This window comes from Hypanus sabinus, chromosome 4 (genome assembly GCF_030144855.1).
Source record: "Hypanus sabinus isolate sHypSab1 chromosome 4, sHypSab1.hap1, whole genome shotgun sequence".
Classification (NCBI taxonomy): domain Eukaryota; kingdom Metazoa; phylum Chordata; class Chondrichthyes; order Myliobatiformes; family Dasyatidae; genus Hypanus; species Hypanus sabinus.
Genome location: NC_082709.1, coordinates 60865242 through 60883714, shown reverse-complemented (window position 1 = coordinate 60883714; position 18473 = coordinate 60865242). Strand labels below are relative to the sequence as shown.

Below are 18473 nucleotides of genomic sequence, written 5' to 3'. Positions count from 1 at the left end.
AACATCAGAAGCAAGTTTGTTTCTTTAAACACAGAGTGATGCGTGCTTGGAAGGCAAGGCCAGGAGTGGTGGTAAAGGACATGAGGGACATTTAAGAGACTTAGCAAGGTACGTGAACGAAAGAAAATTAGAGGACTGTGTGAAAGGGAAGGGTTGGGATTGATCTTGGAGTAGGTTGAAAGGTTGGCACAACACTGTGGGCTGAAGAGCCTGTACTGTGCTGTACTATTCTGTTCTAAGATCAACAGCATCCAGGGCAGTCGCTCACTGGGGTTATTCTTCAATCTATGATTGTTAATACCAAGAAAAACAGCAACTTCATGAAAATACCTTCATTTCCTTCAATCCACATTTGTAAATACATCTCTAGTTCTTCACTGCCACCGTCTAAATGCTGGAACTTCCTACCCAACAGGGAGCACCTGAACTAGAAGAATTGCAATGTGGCAGCTCCTTACCACCCTCAAGGACAAATAGGGACAGGAAATAAATGCTGGGTTACCCAGAAACACCCAGATCCTGTACACCACCATTTAAAAACATCCCAACCAACATTACAAATTCTCAATTGCTACCCACAGATGATAACTCAGTATCAACTGTTCAGAAAACTAAACTAAGTACATACAACTTGTTCAAAAGTTCAAAGTACACTTATTATCAAAGTAGGTGTGCAATATAACCTTGAGATTTGTCTTCTTACAGGCAGCCACTAAACAAAAAAACCCAAAATAACCCACTTTAAAACATTCCATCAAACACCCAATGTTCAGAGAGAAAAAAGGCAAATCACACAGACAATAAACACAAGCAATAGTGTTCTGAACTGAAGTCCACAAAGAAAGTCTATCCACAGACCCTTAGTTCAGTGCATGCCAAGTAAACCTCACGGAGCAGTGCGCTGAATCAGTTTGTCTCTCATCTCAGGCCCTGTCACCCTGATCTTTTCAATCTGGCCCGTCGCTTAAATCAGCATCCAACATCGGATTCTGTTGCTTTGATGCGCTCTGGGGCCTGAACCCCGCTGCCTTGATTTGGCCTGTTCCCAATCTTTCTGATTCAACCCAGCACTTAAATCGTTGCCCAAACATCGGGTTCAGTCGCTTCAATTCAGCCTGGCACTTAAATCGATTGAACCTCTGGTATTTTTCCTTTTGGGAATGGGCCCACTGCCTCGCCTCAGTTCTGCCACATCAAGTAGCATCCACGCCCAAAGGAAAGTTGTATGCTATTGTTTGTGATGATCATTTACCAGAAAGGGTGTGATTAAGAGTACTTCATTGTTTTATCTGTTTCATTGGTCACCAGCCAGAAGTCGCTAAGATTCACCAGTGTCATCTTAAAGTAGAAGAATCACCACAGTACACCACATGAGCAATGAAAGAAAATGAGGCAGAAATGAGATGGTACATAAACTCATCTGAGTGGGTTAAGCTTCGACTTGATGAACAAATGTTTTCCAACTGCTTGACAAATGATCACAGGCAAATCCTCTAATTAATCTTTGAACAATTAGCACACTATGAAAATCATATGGAGCATTCAGCACTGGAATCCATCTTCTCAATCATGAATAGTTTCACTAGCTTCACTAGCTACTGCACCAGACTCACAGCTACTATCACTTATGGCATATACTTTTAGAAAACTGATCTCACATATAACCACATACCAATTAGTCCTTTCCTGCCAGTTTTTTTGCCAAGTAGCTGCAGATATCAGCAGGTGGAGATTACAGAGTGGTTAACAGTCTATGCAAATAGAAAAGTCACACAAACAATGCATTCAATAATATTACGCAAACACAAATGAATTTGCATAAAGTGCAAATATTTATATTTATAATACATTAGAGATATTTTAATCCAAAATATAAGCTGAGAAATATAAAAGATTGAGAAATGTATAAGTATAGTGCTCAACTTAAGCATGTGTATAACTGTACCACTTGTAAAATTCAAAAGACCACAGAAGCTCTCATGAAGATTTATAGTAAGAGTAGGAACTAGTAATCACTCTACTTTTAAACAGTATTTACTGGTTCACGGTTCTCTCAACTGAGGAATCAATCTCTTCACATTCATCCCATCAAGGTCATTCTAGATCTTATGTTTCAACCAAGTTATCTTCCACTTTTACGAATTTTGACAAATACAAGCATACTGCCTAACATCTCCTCAAACAACAACCTTTGCTTTCCAGGTATTAGTTTAGAATACCTTCTCTTAACTGTTTGCAGCATATCAACAAACAAGAGAAGATCTGCTGACGCTGGAAATCCGAGCAACCTACACAAGATGCTGGAGGTACTCAGCAGGCCAGGCAGCATCTGTAGAGAACAGTACAGTTGATGTTTTGGGTTGAGACCCTTCATCAGGACTGGAAAAAAAGGACAAGGAATCAGAGTAAGAAAGTGTGTGGGGGGGGGGGGGAGAGGGAAGGAAGACCCACAAGGTGATAGGTGAAACTAGAAAGGGAGGGGGAGGGGTGAAGTAAAGAGCGAGGAAGTTGATTGATGAGAGAGAATCAATCAGGGACAGAGAAGGAGGAATCTGATAGCAGAGGACAGAAGACCATGGAAGAAAGAAAAGGGAGAGGAGCATCTGTGGCAGATGATAGGCAGGTAGGGAAATATGGTGAGGGGGGAAAAGAGAATGGGGAATGGGGGGTGGAGGTGGGGGTGGGGGGCTTTACCAGAAGTTCGAGAAATCGACATTCATGTCATCAGGTTGAAGGCTACACAGACAGAATATAAGGTGTTGCAACTCCAACCTACCAACATATCAACAGTGCATCAGCATAGCTTTTTCTATATTTAAACACTAGTCTCACCAAAACTGAAACTCAACATTCCCACTTTCACATTAGCAATTAACAATAATACTGTGTTACCTTTCTTAACTACTTGTATGACCTACATACTAATAATGTGTGAATCATGAGGACATTCAAATCTCTCTCGTCTGCAAGCTCGCTCCATTTAATCAGTCAATCCAAAACGCTCATTAACAATGAGAATAATTTTGCAGCCAAGCTATTCCAACTCCAGCATCCAATCAGTAGTCAAAATGTCACCTTAGATTGTATCTACCTTAGTCCTTGAAGGGTGCATTATTGAATTGATTCTCTTTATTTAACCAAGTGCGCCAAGTTGACTTGTAACTAAGTCTAGTAAACATACAATGATAATTATCTCAGATGCGTTGAGGAAGCTTTGATACTGCTTGTGTGTGGGATGGGCTTTTCTGTTTCTAACGTTTTTCTGTCATTCATTCTTTGGGGTTTTTCTTCTATTTTGTCGATGTCTGTGAAGAGTAAGAATTTCAGGGTGTAAACTACATACATTCTCTGATATCAAATTGAACCATTGAAAATCCAGTATCTTATCAGTTAGCAAAATAAAATGCAGTTGAACGAGATTCACTTTGACACACACACCTTTCGGGTATGACACAGAGTGATGCGAGATTACTACCTGATATAATGTAGAACTGGGATAAAGCAAAGATATTGAGCACTGTGAAGTCACTTTAGCTGATTATTCCCACAGGCATTTTCCAGGAAAGAGCCTCCAGACTTGGAGGATAAGATTAATAACTCTTACTTGGAACAGGGTCTGAAGTAGCTCCCCTGGCCCCAAGGCTCAATCCACAAAGAATTCCTATAATTCCCAGTAGCCAAATCCGCAGTGTCATCCTGCTTCTCGTCGAATCTCAACAGTTCAATGGTGCAAAATTCAAGCCCTGAAAATTGAAAGACATCATCGGAATCACCAGGGATGATCTACTGATCTACATCACAACCACAAGCAGTAATTAAAAATTTCTGGCTACAAATCTGTTTGGTAGAACTCTTCTCCAATTCAACATCACACGATCAAGCTCCAATTCAGAATTTGATCCTATGGTTACAATGTTAGAAATATAGAAATTCTATGTTAGGAATATAGGATACAAGACAGACCCTCAACACTGAGATGGGATCTTGGATCCATTCCTATCTAATGAACATACTGATATTAACTAAAATGGGAGAAAGTGGGTCTCTGTGCTTAACCCCCCTCAATACAAGAATGGGCCCTGGCTTGACCTTACCATTCTGAATAAGTGCAGGGGTCTGCTACAAGGTCCGGCACATACATAGCAATAAACTTTCCAACCTGTCCTCTGATATTCTCCCACACTTTCTCGTCCCCACCCTCCAACCTTTACATGCTCCTCCATCTGAGATTCCTCACTTTCAGATCTTCTGTCCCTGCACCACCTTTCCTGGCTTCTATTTCAGTGATGTAGGAGTGTTGTTTTCAGCCATTTACTGAATGGATGGCTTAATTCAGAAGCAAATGAGCGTGACTAATGGTGATGATCCTGGATACCACTTGGAAAATGATAATGCACAGATGTCAGAATCAGCAGACAGGAAATTTAAAAGTAGGGAAGTGAAAATTGATACAGTAGAAATGGGCAATATAAACAAAAAGTTACTATCCAAAATTAGGTTCAGGAATAAAAAGATCTAGATATGGGTGAATATATCTTTGAAAGTAGCAGGGCTGGTTGAGAAAATGATCACTAAAGAATTTAGAAACCCAAGTCTTATAGAGGCACAACATACTAAAACAAAGGGGTTGTGTTAAACATGATTATAGAGCAAGGAAACAGGCCTTAGGCCCACTGAGTCCTACATTGATTATTTTTTAAAGAAAAATACTGGCCTCACATTCTCATCCACTCCCTCCAGGTTCTACTACTAAGCAACATACAAAGTACAATTTTACAGTAGAACATTCAAGAGATGGTCGGATATTGTAGGTACATGGATGAGCAGGATATAGAGGGCTATGGTCTGGGTGTGGTTAAATGGGACTAGGCAGAAAAACGGGTCAGCGGAGACATTGTGGGCTCAAGTAACAAACACAAAATGTTGGAGGAACTCAGCAGGCCAGACAGCATCTAGGAAATGAATATGTAGTTGATGCTTTGGCCTGAGACCTTTCTTCAGAACTGGAAAGAAAGGGAGAAGGTGCCAGAATAAAAAGGTGGGGGGAGGGGAGGGAGGTTAGCTGTAAGGTGATAGATGAAGCCAGGTGGGTAGGAAAGGCAGAGGGCTGGAGAAGAAGGAATCTGATAGAAAAGGAGAGTGGACCATAAGAGAAAGGGGAGGAGGACGGAATCTAGGGGGAAGTCATAGGCAGGTGGAGAAGAGGTAAAAGGTCAGAATGGGGAAGGGGGGGGGGAATGAGTGAGAATTTGTTTACCTGAAGGAGAAATCAATATTCATGCCATCAAGTTGGCGGCTACTCAATATATACAAAGTGTTGCTCCTCCACTCGGAGGGCGGCCTTTTGACTGAAATGTTGGAACAGGAATGGGATTGGGAATGAAAATGTTTGTCCACCAGGAAGTCCCGTGTTAGAAGATGCAGTGGTACTCAGCAAAGCAGTCCTACAATTTACAACAGATCTCACTAATGTACATTGGAAGCAACAGATACAATAGATGAGCCCAGCAGATTCGCAGGTGAAGTGTTAACTCACCTGGAAGGACTGTTTGGGACCCTGAATGGAGGTGAGGGAGGAGGTATATGGGCAGCTGTAGCATTTTGGCTACTTGCAGGGGTAAGTGCCGGGAGTTAGATCAGTGGGGAGGGACCAAACGGACAAGCAACTCATGGAGGGAGGGAGCGAGCCTTGTGAAAAGTGGTGGAGGAGGAGCAGGTACAGATACATCTAGTGGTAGGATCCTTTGGAGATGGTGGAAGTTGCAGAGGATAATATGCTGGATGTGGAAACTGATGGGGTGGTAGATAAGGACAAAAGGAACTATCACTATTAAGGTGGCAGGAAGATGGAGTGAGCATGGATGTACCAGAAATGGAGGAGATGTGGGTGAAGGCAGCATCAATAGAGGAGGGAAGGAAACCCCATTCTTTAAAGGAGGACATCTCTGATGTCTTAGAATGGAAAGCCGCATCCTGGAAACAGATGAGGTGGAGGCGAAGAAATTAAGATAGGGCGGTAAGAGGTATAGTCAAGATAACTGTGTGAATCAGTAGTTTACAAAAGATTTTGGTTGACAGTTTGTCTCCAGAGATGGGAGTTACAGAGATCGAGAAAAGGGAGGGAGGTTTCAGAGATAGACCAAGTTAATTTGAGGGCAGGGTGGAAGTTAGAGGCAAAGTTGATAAAACTGACATGGGTGTATGAACCAGTGTCAATGCAGTTGACATTGTAGCAGAGGAAGGGCTGGGAAATATAACCAGGGAAGGCATCAAACATGGACTGTTCTACACAGCCAGTGAAGAGGCAGGCATAGCTGGGCCCCATGCGAGTGCTCATGGCTACCCTGAGTATGAAGAAAATGGGAGGAACCAAAACAAAAATTGTTCAGGGTGAGGGCCAGTCCTGTTAGGAGCAGAGTGGTTGTGGAGTGAGATTAGTTGGTTATTTTGTCATAAAGCAGTGGAGAGCTTTGAGACCTTCTTGATAGAAGTGCATAGAGGCTGAATGTCCATGGTGATCAGGGCCAGGGAATTGAAAGCTACCGAGGTCGAGAGCATGAGAAGTGTCAAAGGATGTATGTGAGAAAGGACTGAACCAAGAAGGGAAAAAATGGAATTGAGATACCAGTACATGAGTTCAGTGGGGCAGGAATAAGCAGAGACAATAGGCTACCCAGACAGTCCGGTTTGTGGATCTTGACAGGAGGTAGAAGCGAGCAGTGCAGGGGTAAGGGAGCGATGAGTTACAAACTAGCCTGGGGGTTTCACCGCCTTGGCTGGCAAAATCAAAAAACAGCACACAACTGGTTTATTGACAAGGAAGTTGTATAGACAGCATTGTAATTTAGAAAATGCAAAATCAGATTACAGGCAGAATAAGAAAGGGTTTGTTTCTGTGCTGTAGCGTTCTACCACTAATTAACCTTCTGACCCCTATTTTGGATTGAGAGTGGAAACCAGAGCAAGGCAAAGAAACACACGTGGTCAGAGGGAGAAGGTGCAAGGTCCACACAGTTAGCACCCAAAGTCAGCACTGAACCTGGCTCTTCGGTGCTGTGAGGCAGCAGCTCTGCTACACCTTTGCTATTTAATAAAAGTAAAATTGTTTTTTATTGCTTTTTAAATAAAAGAAATTATATCCTCATTAAACACAAGTTTCCAGTTTATATGCATCAGGAAGACACAAATGTGCTTATATCGCTTTTACTGCTTCAAATTAGATTAGATGATTCACCTAGCATTTCACCTATAATTGCCCGGAAAGGAACTAAACTACAGGCACCAGATTAATCCAGCTGAATGTCACTGATCACCACTGATAAACTCCAAATTAGCAGCACAGAACATTGAATAGAAGAGCAACAGGCATGACGCTACAGTCACCATTATGATGCCAATCCAAACTAATCCCATCTACCTGCACATGGTGTGTTTCCTTCCATTCTTAAACATCAATCGGAATCAATCATTTATTTTTGAAAATATTCTGTACAATCTTCTAATCTGACACTTCCTATTGTTCAACTACATACCTTTACTTTCAGTTTCATACTACCTAAAATATCTTAGGTCGAACTCTCAGAAACATCTAAAGGAAAAGCATTTTAAACAAACCCATGAGTAAATGTCCCTGCTCTCACAAGGGCGAAAGGGAGATAAACCATCCATCCTGATAGTGAATTACCTGGGCCAGGAGATCTGAGGTTTCTTCCCCAATCTTTGGAGATATTGCTGTTACAAATTAGCCTTGGGGGGGGGTTAATTAGCCAGGAAAATCAAAACTCTATTGCATTTAAACAGCACAATTGGTTTATTGACAAGGAAGTTGTTATAGATAATATATTGTAACTTAGAAAATGCAAACCCAGATTACAGACATAATGAGAAAATAATCTGCCTCAGACTAGCAGAGGGGAGAACTCTTCTCCAGAACAGTAGCCGGAGACCTTTCACATTCATTCAACACAGGCTAACACTTCCCCCAAAAGACAAACTTCACCCGGGAATAACAGCAAATATTTTCCAGTCCAATCACTGAGGAGGCGGGGTTTGACTGTACAATCTTCTGGCCCAAAAGCAGGAGCAATGCCCACTTACAATAGACAGATATTGACTATTTGATTGGTGTCTATACCTATAACACATACATACCTGTGCAAATCACCTTAAAATAACCAGGAAAAACTATACAAAATAACTTGCTTCTGTCACAAGACACATTTGTGTCTTTCTGCAGCCTATAAACTGGAAACTCATGTTTAGAATTTGATTTGCAACAAATTTTCTCACTAGTAGCTCACTGGGGTCTCTCTTCCTGCCATTACGGACATTTACGCTACACGCTGCATCCACAAAGCAAACAGCATTATGAAGGACTCCACACACCCCTCAAACTCTTCTCCCTCCTGCTGTCTGGGAAAAGGCACCGAAGCATTCGGGCTCTCACGACCATACTACATAACAGTTTCTTCCCCCAAGCTATCATACTCCTCAATACCCAGAGCCTGGCCTGACACCTTACTGCCCTATTGGCTTGTTTATTATTTATTGTAATGCCTACACTGTTTAGTGTACTTTATGCAGTCCTGGGTAGGTCTGTAGTCTAGCGTAGTTTTTTTACGTAGTCCAGACTAGTTTTTGTACGGTGTCATGTAACACCATGGTCCTGAAAAAACGTTGTTTCGTTTTTACTGTGTACTGTATGGTGGAAATGACAGTAAAAAGTGACTTGACTTGACTCAACGTATATTCAATATACAACAAAAATCAGATCTTATACTTTTGTGTACAATCCATCTGAAAGCTTTTTTGCATCCTCAGCCTTGAAATCAAACTTAATGTTTAATTGCTTAAAGAAAAGTTTACCTAAAGTGAACGTTAAAAATACTGCGGCGTCATCCACTTGACAGAATAGCAAGAGTTCAATAGCGAATCCTAACACTCTGCATTCCAACGGAATTTATGAATCCCATGCTAAACACTCCTAACAGGAGAGTGTTGAGCTTTTTGCCTTTCTATCCACCTCTGCCTATGACACAACTCTAGTTCGTTAAAGTAACTTTCTTTTGCAATGCCCAACTGTTCAAGCTAGCACATTGCACTTTCCTAAAATGGACTAGATATCAGTCTTTCCCGTGAACACTGATTTTTACTCATAGACAAAAGGATGTCTTTCACCGCACAGCTAAACTCGTGCCCTATGACTAAATATTTTTGTAACCTCCAATTAGATTTACACCCGCTTTTATATTTCGACCCTTTCCTTCCCGCACCCAGTTCCCATTGCGATCCCCTGTCACACCAACGATAACAATAACAATACCCCAACCCTCTCCCTCTCCCCTCTCCCCTCCCTCTTACCACTCTCGCTTCACCACAACTCCAACTCACGGCCTCTCCGGAATCTCAACAACACAGCCTGACTGCTGACCTCACTAAAGGATGTCATTACGCTCCGGGTGCGGCTGCGGGCTGCGTACGTGCGCGCACTCCTCAGCCAGCGAGGACGCGGAAACGACGTGCGAGCGGCGCCGCGGATGGCGGGATCACGCGCATGCGCGCTCGGGACCACCTACTTAGTCTAGACCAGGCATGGGCAAACTGCGGCCCGTTAAGCTTTTTAATCCGGCCCGCAGAACTTGATGAAATTATATTAATAAACCTTGTTAACGTTTTTCCCTGCAATTCTGGCGTTTTCCCAATAGATGATGCACTCTATATACATTTGTGGCGACCCATTTCCTGGCACATCCGAACCGGCTCACAATTAGTCAGCGTTCCGGCTAAGGGAGATAGCCTGCAGGGATTTGCGAGCACAGAGCTTTGGAGCCTCTGCGCAGGGGGGCAGGTTGAGGGAGGCTTAAAAGTGAGGCTGGGGATTTCGAATAAAGTTTTTTTCTTCGACTGCAGTTACCGACTCCGTGTCGTAATTTTAGCGCTGCACGTAGCACACCGCTACACATTGACCTTTGTTGAGGTGCAGCATATTACTCCACATTTGCGCTTTACTCTTTGTTCGGCTCGACCTATTTGTGTGAACAGGCGTTCAGCGTCGTGAACATCAACAAAGCCAGCCACAGATCCAAGTTAACTGATCAACACCTCAGATCCATCCTGAGAATCGCCACAACAAAACTAAATCCAGACTTTGATGTGCTGGCTAAAAAGGGAGACCAACAACACTGTTCCCACTGAAATTAAAAATAAGTTTCTTCGTTGTGTTATGTAAAAAATGCATTTGAAAATATTTTTTTCAATAAGCCTTACATGTTACATGTCATTTCTGTTAAGTGATGGACATGAGTAGTGCGCAGGTGCACGTACGTTCTCAAAATAAAAAATGCGCTACAGATCAAGTGTTCTGTCTTTGTGCTGGTCGATGTTGAGTTTTGGCACAGGGGACAATTGAATAAGAAGGAGCAGGACAAGTAGACCTGCATCTCCTACCGTTTTTGAAATAAAGACAGTCAGGAGGAGAGTGATGATGATAATATCTTGAAGGATAACAGAATTTTCAGTGCTTTAAAATAATAACTGTTACTATTAAAAAAGCTGTATTTTATTCATTTAATTTTCAGTGTTTTAAAAGTCATTTCAATAAATAGCTAAATACCATGGGACTTCAAATACAGATATTTTGTTGTAATGCATTTGTTCATTTTCAATTGAAATTAAAGCACATGTTTTCTACATATCCCATGATATTTTATTTTCTCTGATGAGGTGTATTACCAAAACACTCCGTCCATCTGCTCCTGGTCCGGCCCCCCTGTCAAATTTCAGAACCCTTTGTGGCCCTCAAGTCAAAAAGTTTGCCCACCCCTGGTCGAGATGCTGGCGCGCACTTGGATTCTGTGGGCTGCGCTGAAGGCAATTTCCATGATACTATCTTCAAAAGAGAAACAACAGAGGAGTTCTCCTCAGTGGCAATAGCAGTACACATCTATTTACAAAGTTTCAGATTATCCTGTCCTTGACCTTCACAAATTTGCGGACACAGCAGTACAACTTTCTTGGAGAATACTTTGGGTTCGAGACTTGCTCCCATACCACTATGTTGAGAAGAAGATGCTGGTGAATCTTTTAACAGATGGTCATTGCACACCAGCTATCATGGAGACTTGACAGAACAATATCTGAGTTCCATGTCAAGGAAGTTCAAAACAATTAACCCATATGGTTAGCACAGTACCAGGCCCTCAGGACTACAATCTCCATACTGCCCATGCGCACAATTCCTTTTTGCCCAATTGGGACTGTGTCCTTTTTATAGCTCAAACATGAGGAAATCTGCAGATGCTGGAGATTCAAGCAACACACTCAAAATGCTGGTGGAATGCTACAGGTCAGGCAGCATCTACAGGAAGAAGCACAGTCAACGTTTCGGGCTGAGGCCCTTTGTCAGGACTAATTGAAAGAAAGGATAGTAAGAGATTTGAAAGTGGGAGGGGGAGGGGGAAATCCAAAATGATAGGAGAAGACCAGAGGGGGTGAGATGAAGCTAAGAGCAGGAAAGGTGATTGGCAAAAGGGATACAGAGATGGAGAGGGGAAAGGATCATGGGACAGGAGGCCTCAGGAGAAAGAAGGGGAAGGGGAGCACCGGGGGAGATGGAGAACAAGCAAAGAGTGATGGGCAAAAAAAGGAGGGTGGGGAATAAATAAATCAGGGTTGGGGTATGAAGGGGAGGAGGGGCATTAACAGAAGTTAGAGAAGTCAATGTTCATGTCATCAGGTTGGAGGCTACCCAGACAGAATATAAGATGTTGTTCCTCCAACCCGAGTGTGTTGTTCCTCCACCCTGACAGTAGAGGAGGCCATGGATAGACATATCAGAATGGGAAAGGGACGTGGAATTTGCACTTATCCTTGTAAGCGGAACAAGTGCTACACCTGCCCTTACATTTCCTCCCTCACCACCATTCAGGGCCCCAGACAGTCCTTCCAGGTGAGGTGAGACTTCACCTGTGAGTTGGCTGGTGTGATATACTGCGTCCGGTGCTCCCGGTGTGGCCTTTTATATATTGGTGCGACCCATTCGCAGACTGGGAGACCATTTCGCTGAACACCTACACTCCGTCCGCCAGAGAAAGCAGGATCTCCCAGTGGCCACACATTTTAATTCCATGTCCCATTCCCATTATGATATGTCTATAAATTTCTGACCATCTATCCTATCTATGCCTCTGATAATCTGAAATATTTCTGTTTTGTCACTCGTCAGCCTCCTTCACAGCAGAGGAAAGAAGTCAGCCTAAACAATCGCTCCCCATTGCTAAAGTACTCCAATCCAGGTAATGAATCTCCTCAGCACTCTCTCCAATGCAACCACATTCTTCCTATAGTGTGGCTACCAGAACTGTATTGGGTACTCCAAATGTGGTCTAAATCAACAACTTGACTCAAAGACACTTCCTCTCACCACAACACCCCACCATCAATTTCCCTTTCTGTAATTCCCTCCTCCTGTCCGAGACCCTCTTGTCCCCAAAGCTTGAGCCGGTAACCACATCAAGTAATAAGAAAAATGACCAACCTTTTAGGCACAAGAGGGATTTATCAATTCATTTGAATTACATCTCCAACCTGGAGGTGCACTTTCGGTATTACACTGACATGGCACTGTAGATAATGTGCTTGAACCGGGCTGAGACCCCTACAACCTATAGTGGTACCATGGCTGGTGCCATGACAGAGAAGGAGGCCATTGGATCCATGCTGGCTTTCAACAATCGTTGTGTTCACCTTTATACTCACGTACGGAAGAATGACAATAAACAGTCTTGAATCTTGAATAGAGCAATCTGGGGTTGCATTACCATTCTACCTGCTCAAACTACTTTCCTACAGTCCTGTAACTTACCAGTTTGTTATTTCAGCCCATTAGGTTTATGCCAGCACAGTGCAATCCAAATTCCCTACTAATTTTCCTTATAACCTATTCTCCCCAATTCCCCCCACCCCTGCAAAGATCATACCACCACAACTAGGTGAAATTTGCCATGGTTAATTAACCTTGTGTCTTTCAAACATGGGAGGAAACTGGACCACACAAAGGTTAACCCATTTGGCCACTGCGGCAACAAACATCTCAGATCAGGATCAGGCCTGGGTCTCTGAGGCAGTAGCGCCACCCCCAACATGGTGCTCATCGGTGTTTGTACACTCTGGCAGATCTTGTCAAAAGTGCACAGAAGGGCAGCTGGTAAAGCTGCCACTTCAAAGCGCCAGGTTCAATCCTGATCTCAGGCACCGTCCCTGTAGAGCTTGCGCATTCTCCGTGACCACACAAGTTTCCTCCCACATCCCAAAGACATGCAGTTTGGAAGGTTTATTGGCTACTGTAAAATACCCTGGTGTGCAGAATCTAGGGGGAGAGGTGGAGGATTTGATAAGAATCCCAAGAGTATTTAGCAGTTTCCCTACCACAATTTTAACTCATACCCATATAATTGGTATTTGATGGTTACCACAGAGTCTGTGGGCCAAAGGGCCTGTTTCCTTAATGTACCTCTGATGCACCATCAATAACTCTCCGAGACGTGAGGCGAGATATCGGCTTTTATTGACTAGAAGAAAGAACAAGCAGCAATTGACCACCATACTACACCCTGGAGACTGAGGGCCGGGCTCAGGCCTCAATTGCCTTTATACAGGGGTCAGTGGGAGGAGCCACAGGAGTAGTCAGCAGGGGGGCGTGTCCAGACAGGTATATGTAGTTCACCACAACCTCACTCTAGTTTATGAAGTAAAGAATATGCCACATTAACAAAATTACCCAGAAAGCAAAGGATCACAGTGCCTGCCTTTTCAGTATATTGAATGTGCACCACAGTATTCCAAATTATCTGAGTTATGCACACACATCTTTTAAAATTCAGAAAGATCTAAGGAGGGCCTTCATCTAGAGAGTGGCGAGTACCTGCAGCTTACTGTCCAGGGGAGTGGTAGAAGCATAGTCACTGGCAACATTGAGGTAGTGCCTGGATGCACATCTGAATCACCTAGGCATGGAAAGCTGCAACCCGAGTGCTAGAAGCGGGGATTAATAATAACGTCAAAGTACATTTATTATCAAAGTATGCATATGTTCCCACATTCAACTTTGAGATTCTTAATCTTGCAGGAAAATACAGAAATAAAATTTATTCAAAAATCTACACTATACCTAAAGGCAATCATCATGCAAAAGAGAGTATTTTTCATTATGCAAATAAAAGAATAATACTGAGGATTTGAGCTACAGAGCCCTTAAAAGTTAGTGTTTAACTTATGGAATCAGCTCGAATTGTGGTGAATGAAGTTGCCCATGCCAGTTCAGGAGCTTGAAGCTTGTAGAAAATGGAAAGATGCCACTGGTCAGTAATGATGGGCTGAATGGTCCATGTCCATGTTGTTGAACTCTATAGACAAAGGCACACGGAGTACCTGGATTTGTGTACGGAACAGATAAGATCCCATGGATCAAGCCCTGTCAACCAGCAAGTTAAAAAATGAAGTCTCTGTAAGGGGTTGAGACAGCAGCTCCTGGTCTCTGGGCCACACCTGCAAACAGACCCATTCATGTTAAACACACACAGATGATGTACATGCCTTAAACAGGCATAGCTGCACACCCACAGCTAGACAGCCAAGGTCACTCTCCAAGTGCCTAAAAGCTGGCTTACGTTGCTTGCAAGCCCCCTTCCAACAATCACGGTGTTAAATTAATTTTCAAAGCAGGTCAGTAAAACTCTGCTATTGGTTACATAAAACAATAAGTACTTAAATTAAAACTGGTGGGGAAACAGCTAAATAGTCTTGCAAAACAGACACAAGCAACTCTGGTGATTAACCACGGATACTCAGCCTATTGTGGCAGTGTTTTCAATGCATTATCTGTGGCCACTTTATTAGATACAACCTGTGCCTAATAAAATGCCCAATGAGTGTATGCTTGTGTCTTCTGCTGCTGTAGCTCTTCCACCTCAAGATTTGACATGTTGGGTATACAGAGATACTTTTCTTCTTCTCTTCAGTTGTCCATCAAAATCCGATGACAACATCCACTCCTTTAACGGTGAGATCTTTGATGACTGTACAGTCCTCTCCTGGACCCACAATCTCTTTCGCAGGTGGGACATGTATATGTGGTAGTGATGGCAACCATGGCTGCATTTCTCCTGGCTCTCTTCTGCTGTCTTCTGGTTGTTCTTTCCATCTCCAGAATACAAACCCCATCCCTACATAGCTGTCGCTAAACATAGAAACATAGAAAATAGGTGCAGGAGTAGGCCATTCAGCCCTTTGAGCCTGTACTGCCATTCAGTATGATCATGGGTGATTATCCAACTCAGAACCCTGTACCTTCTTTCTCTCCATTCCCCTGATCCCTTTAGCCACAAGGGCCATATCTAACTCCCTCTTAAATATAGCCAATGAACCGGCCTCAACTGTTTCCTGTGGCAGAGAATTCCACAGATTCACCACTCTCTGTGTGAAGTTTTTCCTCATCTCGGTCCTAAAAGGCTTCCCCTTTATCCTTAAACTGTTACCCCTCATTCTGGACTTCCCCAACATCGGGAACAATCTTCCTGCATCTAGCCTGTCCAATCCCTTTAGAATTTTATACATTTCAACAAGATCACCCCTCAATCTACCATTCACCTTTTTCACCACCTGCTGTACCTGCATGCCCACTTTCAATGACTGGTGTACAATGACACCCAGGTCTCATTGCACCTCCCCTTTTCCTAATTGGCCACCATTCAGATAATAATCTGTTTTCCTGTTCTTGCCACCAAAGTGGATAACCTCACATTTATCCACATTAAATTGCATCTGCCATGAATTTGCCCACTCACCCAACCTATCCAAGTCACCCTGCATCCTCTTAGCATCCTCCTCACAGCTAACACTGCCAGCCAGCTTCATGTCATCCACAAACTTGGAGATGCTGCATTTAATTCCCTCGTTTAAATCATTTATATTGTAAACAACTGGGGTTCCAGTACCGAGCCTTGCGGTAGTCCACTAGTCACAGCCTGCCATTCTGGAAAGGTCCCGTTTATTCCCGCTCTTTGCTTCCTGTCTGCCAACCAATTCTCTACCATACCCCCAATACCGTGTGTTTTAAATTTGCACACTAATCTCCTGTGTGGGATCTTGTCAAAAGCCTTTTGAAAATCCAAGTATACCACATCCACTGGTTCTCCCCTATCCACTCTACTAGTTACATCCTCAAAAAATTCTATAAGATTCGTCAGACATGATTTTCCTTTCACAAATCCATGCTGACTTTGTCCAATGATTTCACCGCTTTCCAAATGTGCTGTTATCACATCTTTGATAACTGACTCTAGCATTTTCCCCACCACCGATGTCAGGCTATCCGGTCTATAATTCCCCGGTTTCTCTCTCTCTCCTTTTTTAGAAAGTTGGGTTACATTAGCCACCCTCCAATCCTCAGGAACTAATCCAGAACCTAAAGAGTTTTGAAAAATTATCACTAATGCATCCACTATTTCTTGGGCTACTTCCTTAAGCACTCTGGGATGCAGACCATCTGGCCATGGGGATTTATCTGCCTTTAATCCCTTCAATTTACTTAACACCACTTCCCTACTAACATGTATTTCCCTCAGTTCCTCCATCTCACTAGGCCCTCGGTCCCCTACTATTTCCGGAAGATTATTTATGTTCTCCTTAGTGAAGACAGAACCAAAGTAGTTATTCAATTGATCTGCCATGTCCTTGTTCCTCATGATCAATTCACCTGTTTCTGACTGTAAGGGACTTACATTTGTCTTAACCAATCTTTCTTTTTTTATATATCTATAAAAGCTTTTACAGTCAGTTTTTATGTTCCCTGCCAGCTTTCTCTCATAATCTTTTTTCCCTTTCCTAATTAAGCCCTTTGTCCTCCTCTGGTGGACTCTGAATTTCTCCCAGTCCTCGGGTGTGCTGCTTTTTCTGGCTTATTTGTATGCTTCTTCTTTGGATTTGATACTATCCCTAATTTCCCTCGTCAGCCACGGGCGCACTACCTTCCCTGGTTTATTCTTTTGCCAAACTGGGATGAACAATTGTTGTAGTTCATCCATGCGATCTTTAAATGCTTGCCATTGCATATCCACCGTCAACCCTTTAAGTATCATTTGCCAGTCTATCTTAGCTAATTCACGTCTCATACCTTCAAAGTTACCCTTCTTTAAGTTCAGAACCTTTGTTTCTGAATTAACGTCACTCTCCATCTTAATGAAGAATTCCACCATATTGTGGTCACTCTTACCCAAGGGGCCTCGCACAACAAGATTGCTAACTAACCCTTCCTCATTGCTCCATACCCAGTCTAGAATGGCCTGCTCTCTAGTTGGTTCCTCGACATGTTGGTTCAGAAAACCATCCCATATACATTCTAAGAAATCCTCTTCCTCAGCACCCTTACCAATTTAGTTCACCCAATCTACATGTAGATTGAAGTCACCCATTATAACTGCTGTTTCTTTATTGCACACATTTCTAATTTCCTGTTTAATGCCATCCCCAACCTCACTACTACTGTTAGGTGGCCTGTTGATGCACCATCAATAACTCACTCTGAGGCGTAAGGCGAGATATTGGCTTTTATTGACTGGAAGAAGGAACAAGCAGTGAGTGACCACCATACTACATCCTGGAGACTGACAGGCTGGGCTCAGGCCTCGATCGCCTTTATACCGGGGTCTGTGGGAGGAGCCACAGGAGCAGTCAGCAGGGGGCGTGTCCAGACAGGTATATGTAGTTCACCACACCTGTACACAACTCCCACCAGCTTTTTCTGCCCCTTAGTGTTATGCAGATCTACCCATATCGATTCCACATCCTTCAGGCTAATGTCCTTCCTTTCTATTGCGTTAATCTCCTCTCTAACCAGCAACGCTAGCCCACCTCCTTTTCTTTCCTGTCTATCCCTCCCGAATATTGAATATCCCTGGATGTTGAGCTCCCATCCTTGGTCACCCTGGAGCCATGTCTCTGTGATCCCAACTATATCATATTCATTAATAACTATCTGCACATTCAATTTATCCACCTTGTTACGAATGCTCCTCGCATTGATACACACAAAGCCTTCAGGCTTGTTTTTACAGCACTCTTAGCCCTTATACAATTATGTTGAAAATTGGCCCTTTTTGATTTTTGCCCTGGATTTGTTTGCCTGCCACTTTTACTTTTCACCTTACTACTTTTTGCTTCTACCCTCATTTTACACCCCTCTGTCTCTCTGCACTTGTTCCCATCCCCCTGCCACATTAGTTTAAATCTTCCTGAACAGCAGTAGCAAACGCTCCCCCTCGGACATTGGTTCCAGTGCAGACCGTCCTGTTTGTACCGGTCTCACCTCCCCCAGAACTGGTTCCAATGCCCCAGAAATTTGAATCCCTCCCCCTTGCACCATTTTTCAAGCCACATATTCATCTGAAATATCCTCCTATTTCTACTCTGACTAGCAC

General features: G+C 43.1%; 1 protein-coding gene across 1 annotated transcript in view; it reads right to left on the bottom strand.

Moving 5' to 3' along the window:
• The window catches only part of LOC132392812 (pituitary tumor-transforming gene 1 protein-interacting protein-like), a 35211-nt gene extending 25695 nt beyond the window's left edge, over nt 1-9516 (bottom strand). The window contains exons 1-2 of the mRNA XM_059967212.1: nt 9361-9516; nt 3605-3743 (exon numbers count right to left, since the gene is read on the bottom strand). Coding sequence (XP_059823195.1) covers nt 3605-3695 — 91 coding nt within the window. The 5' untranslated portion in view covers nt 3696-3743; nt 9361-9516. The remainder of the gene's footprint in view (nt 1-3604; nt 3744-9360) is intronic.
• Nucleotides 9517-18473: the final 8957 nt, after the last annotated feature.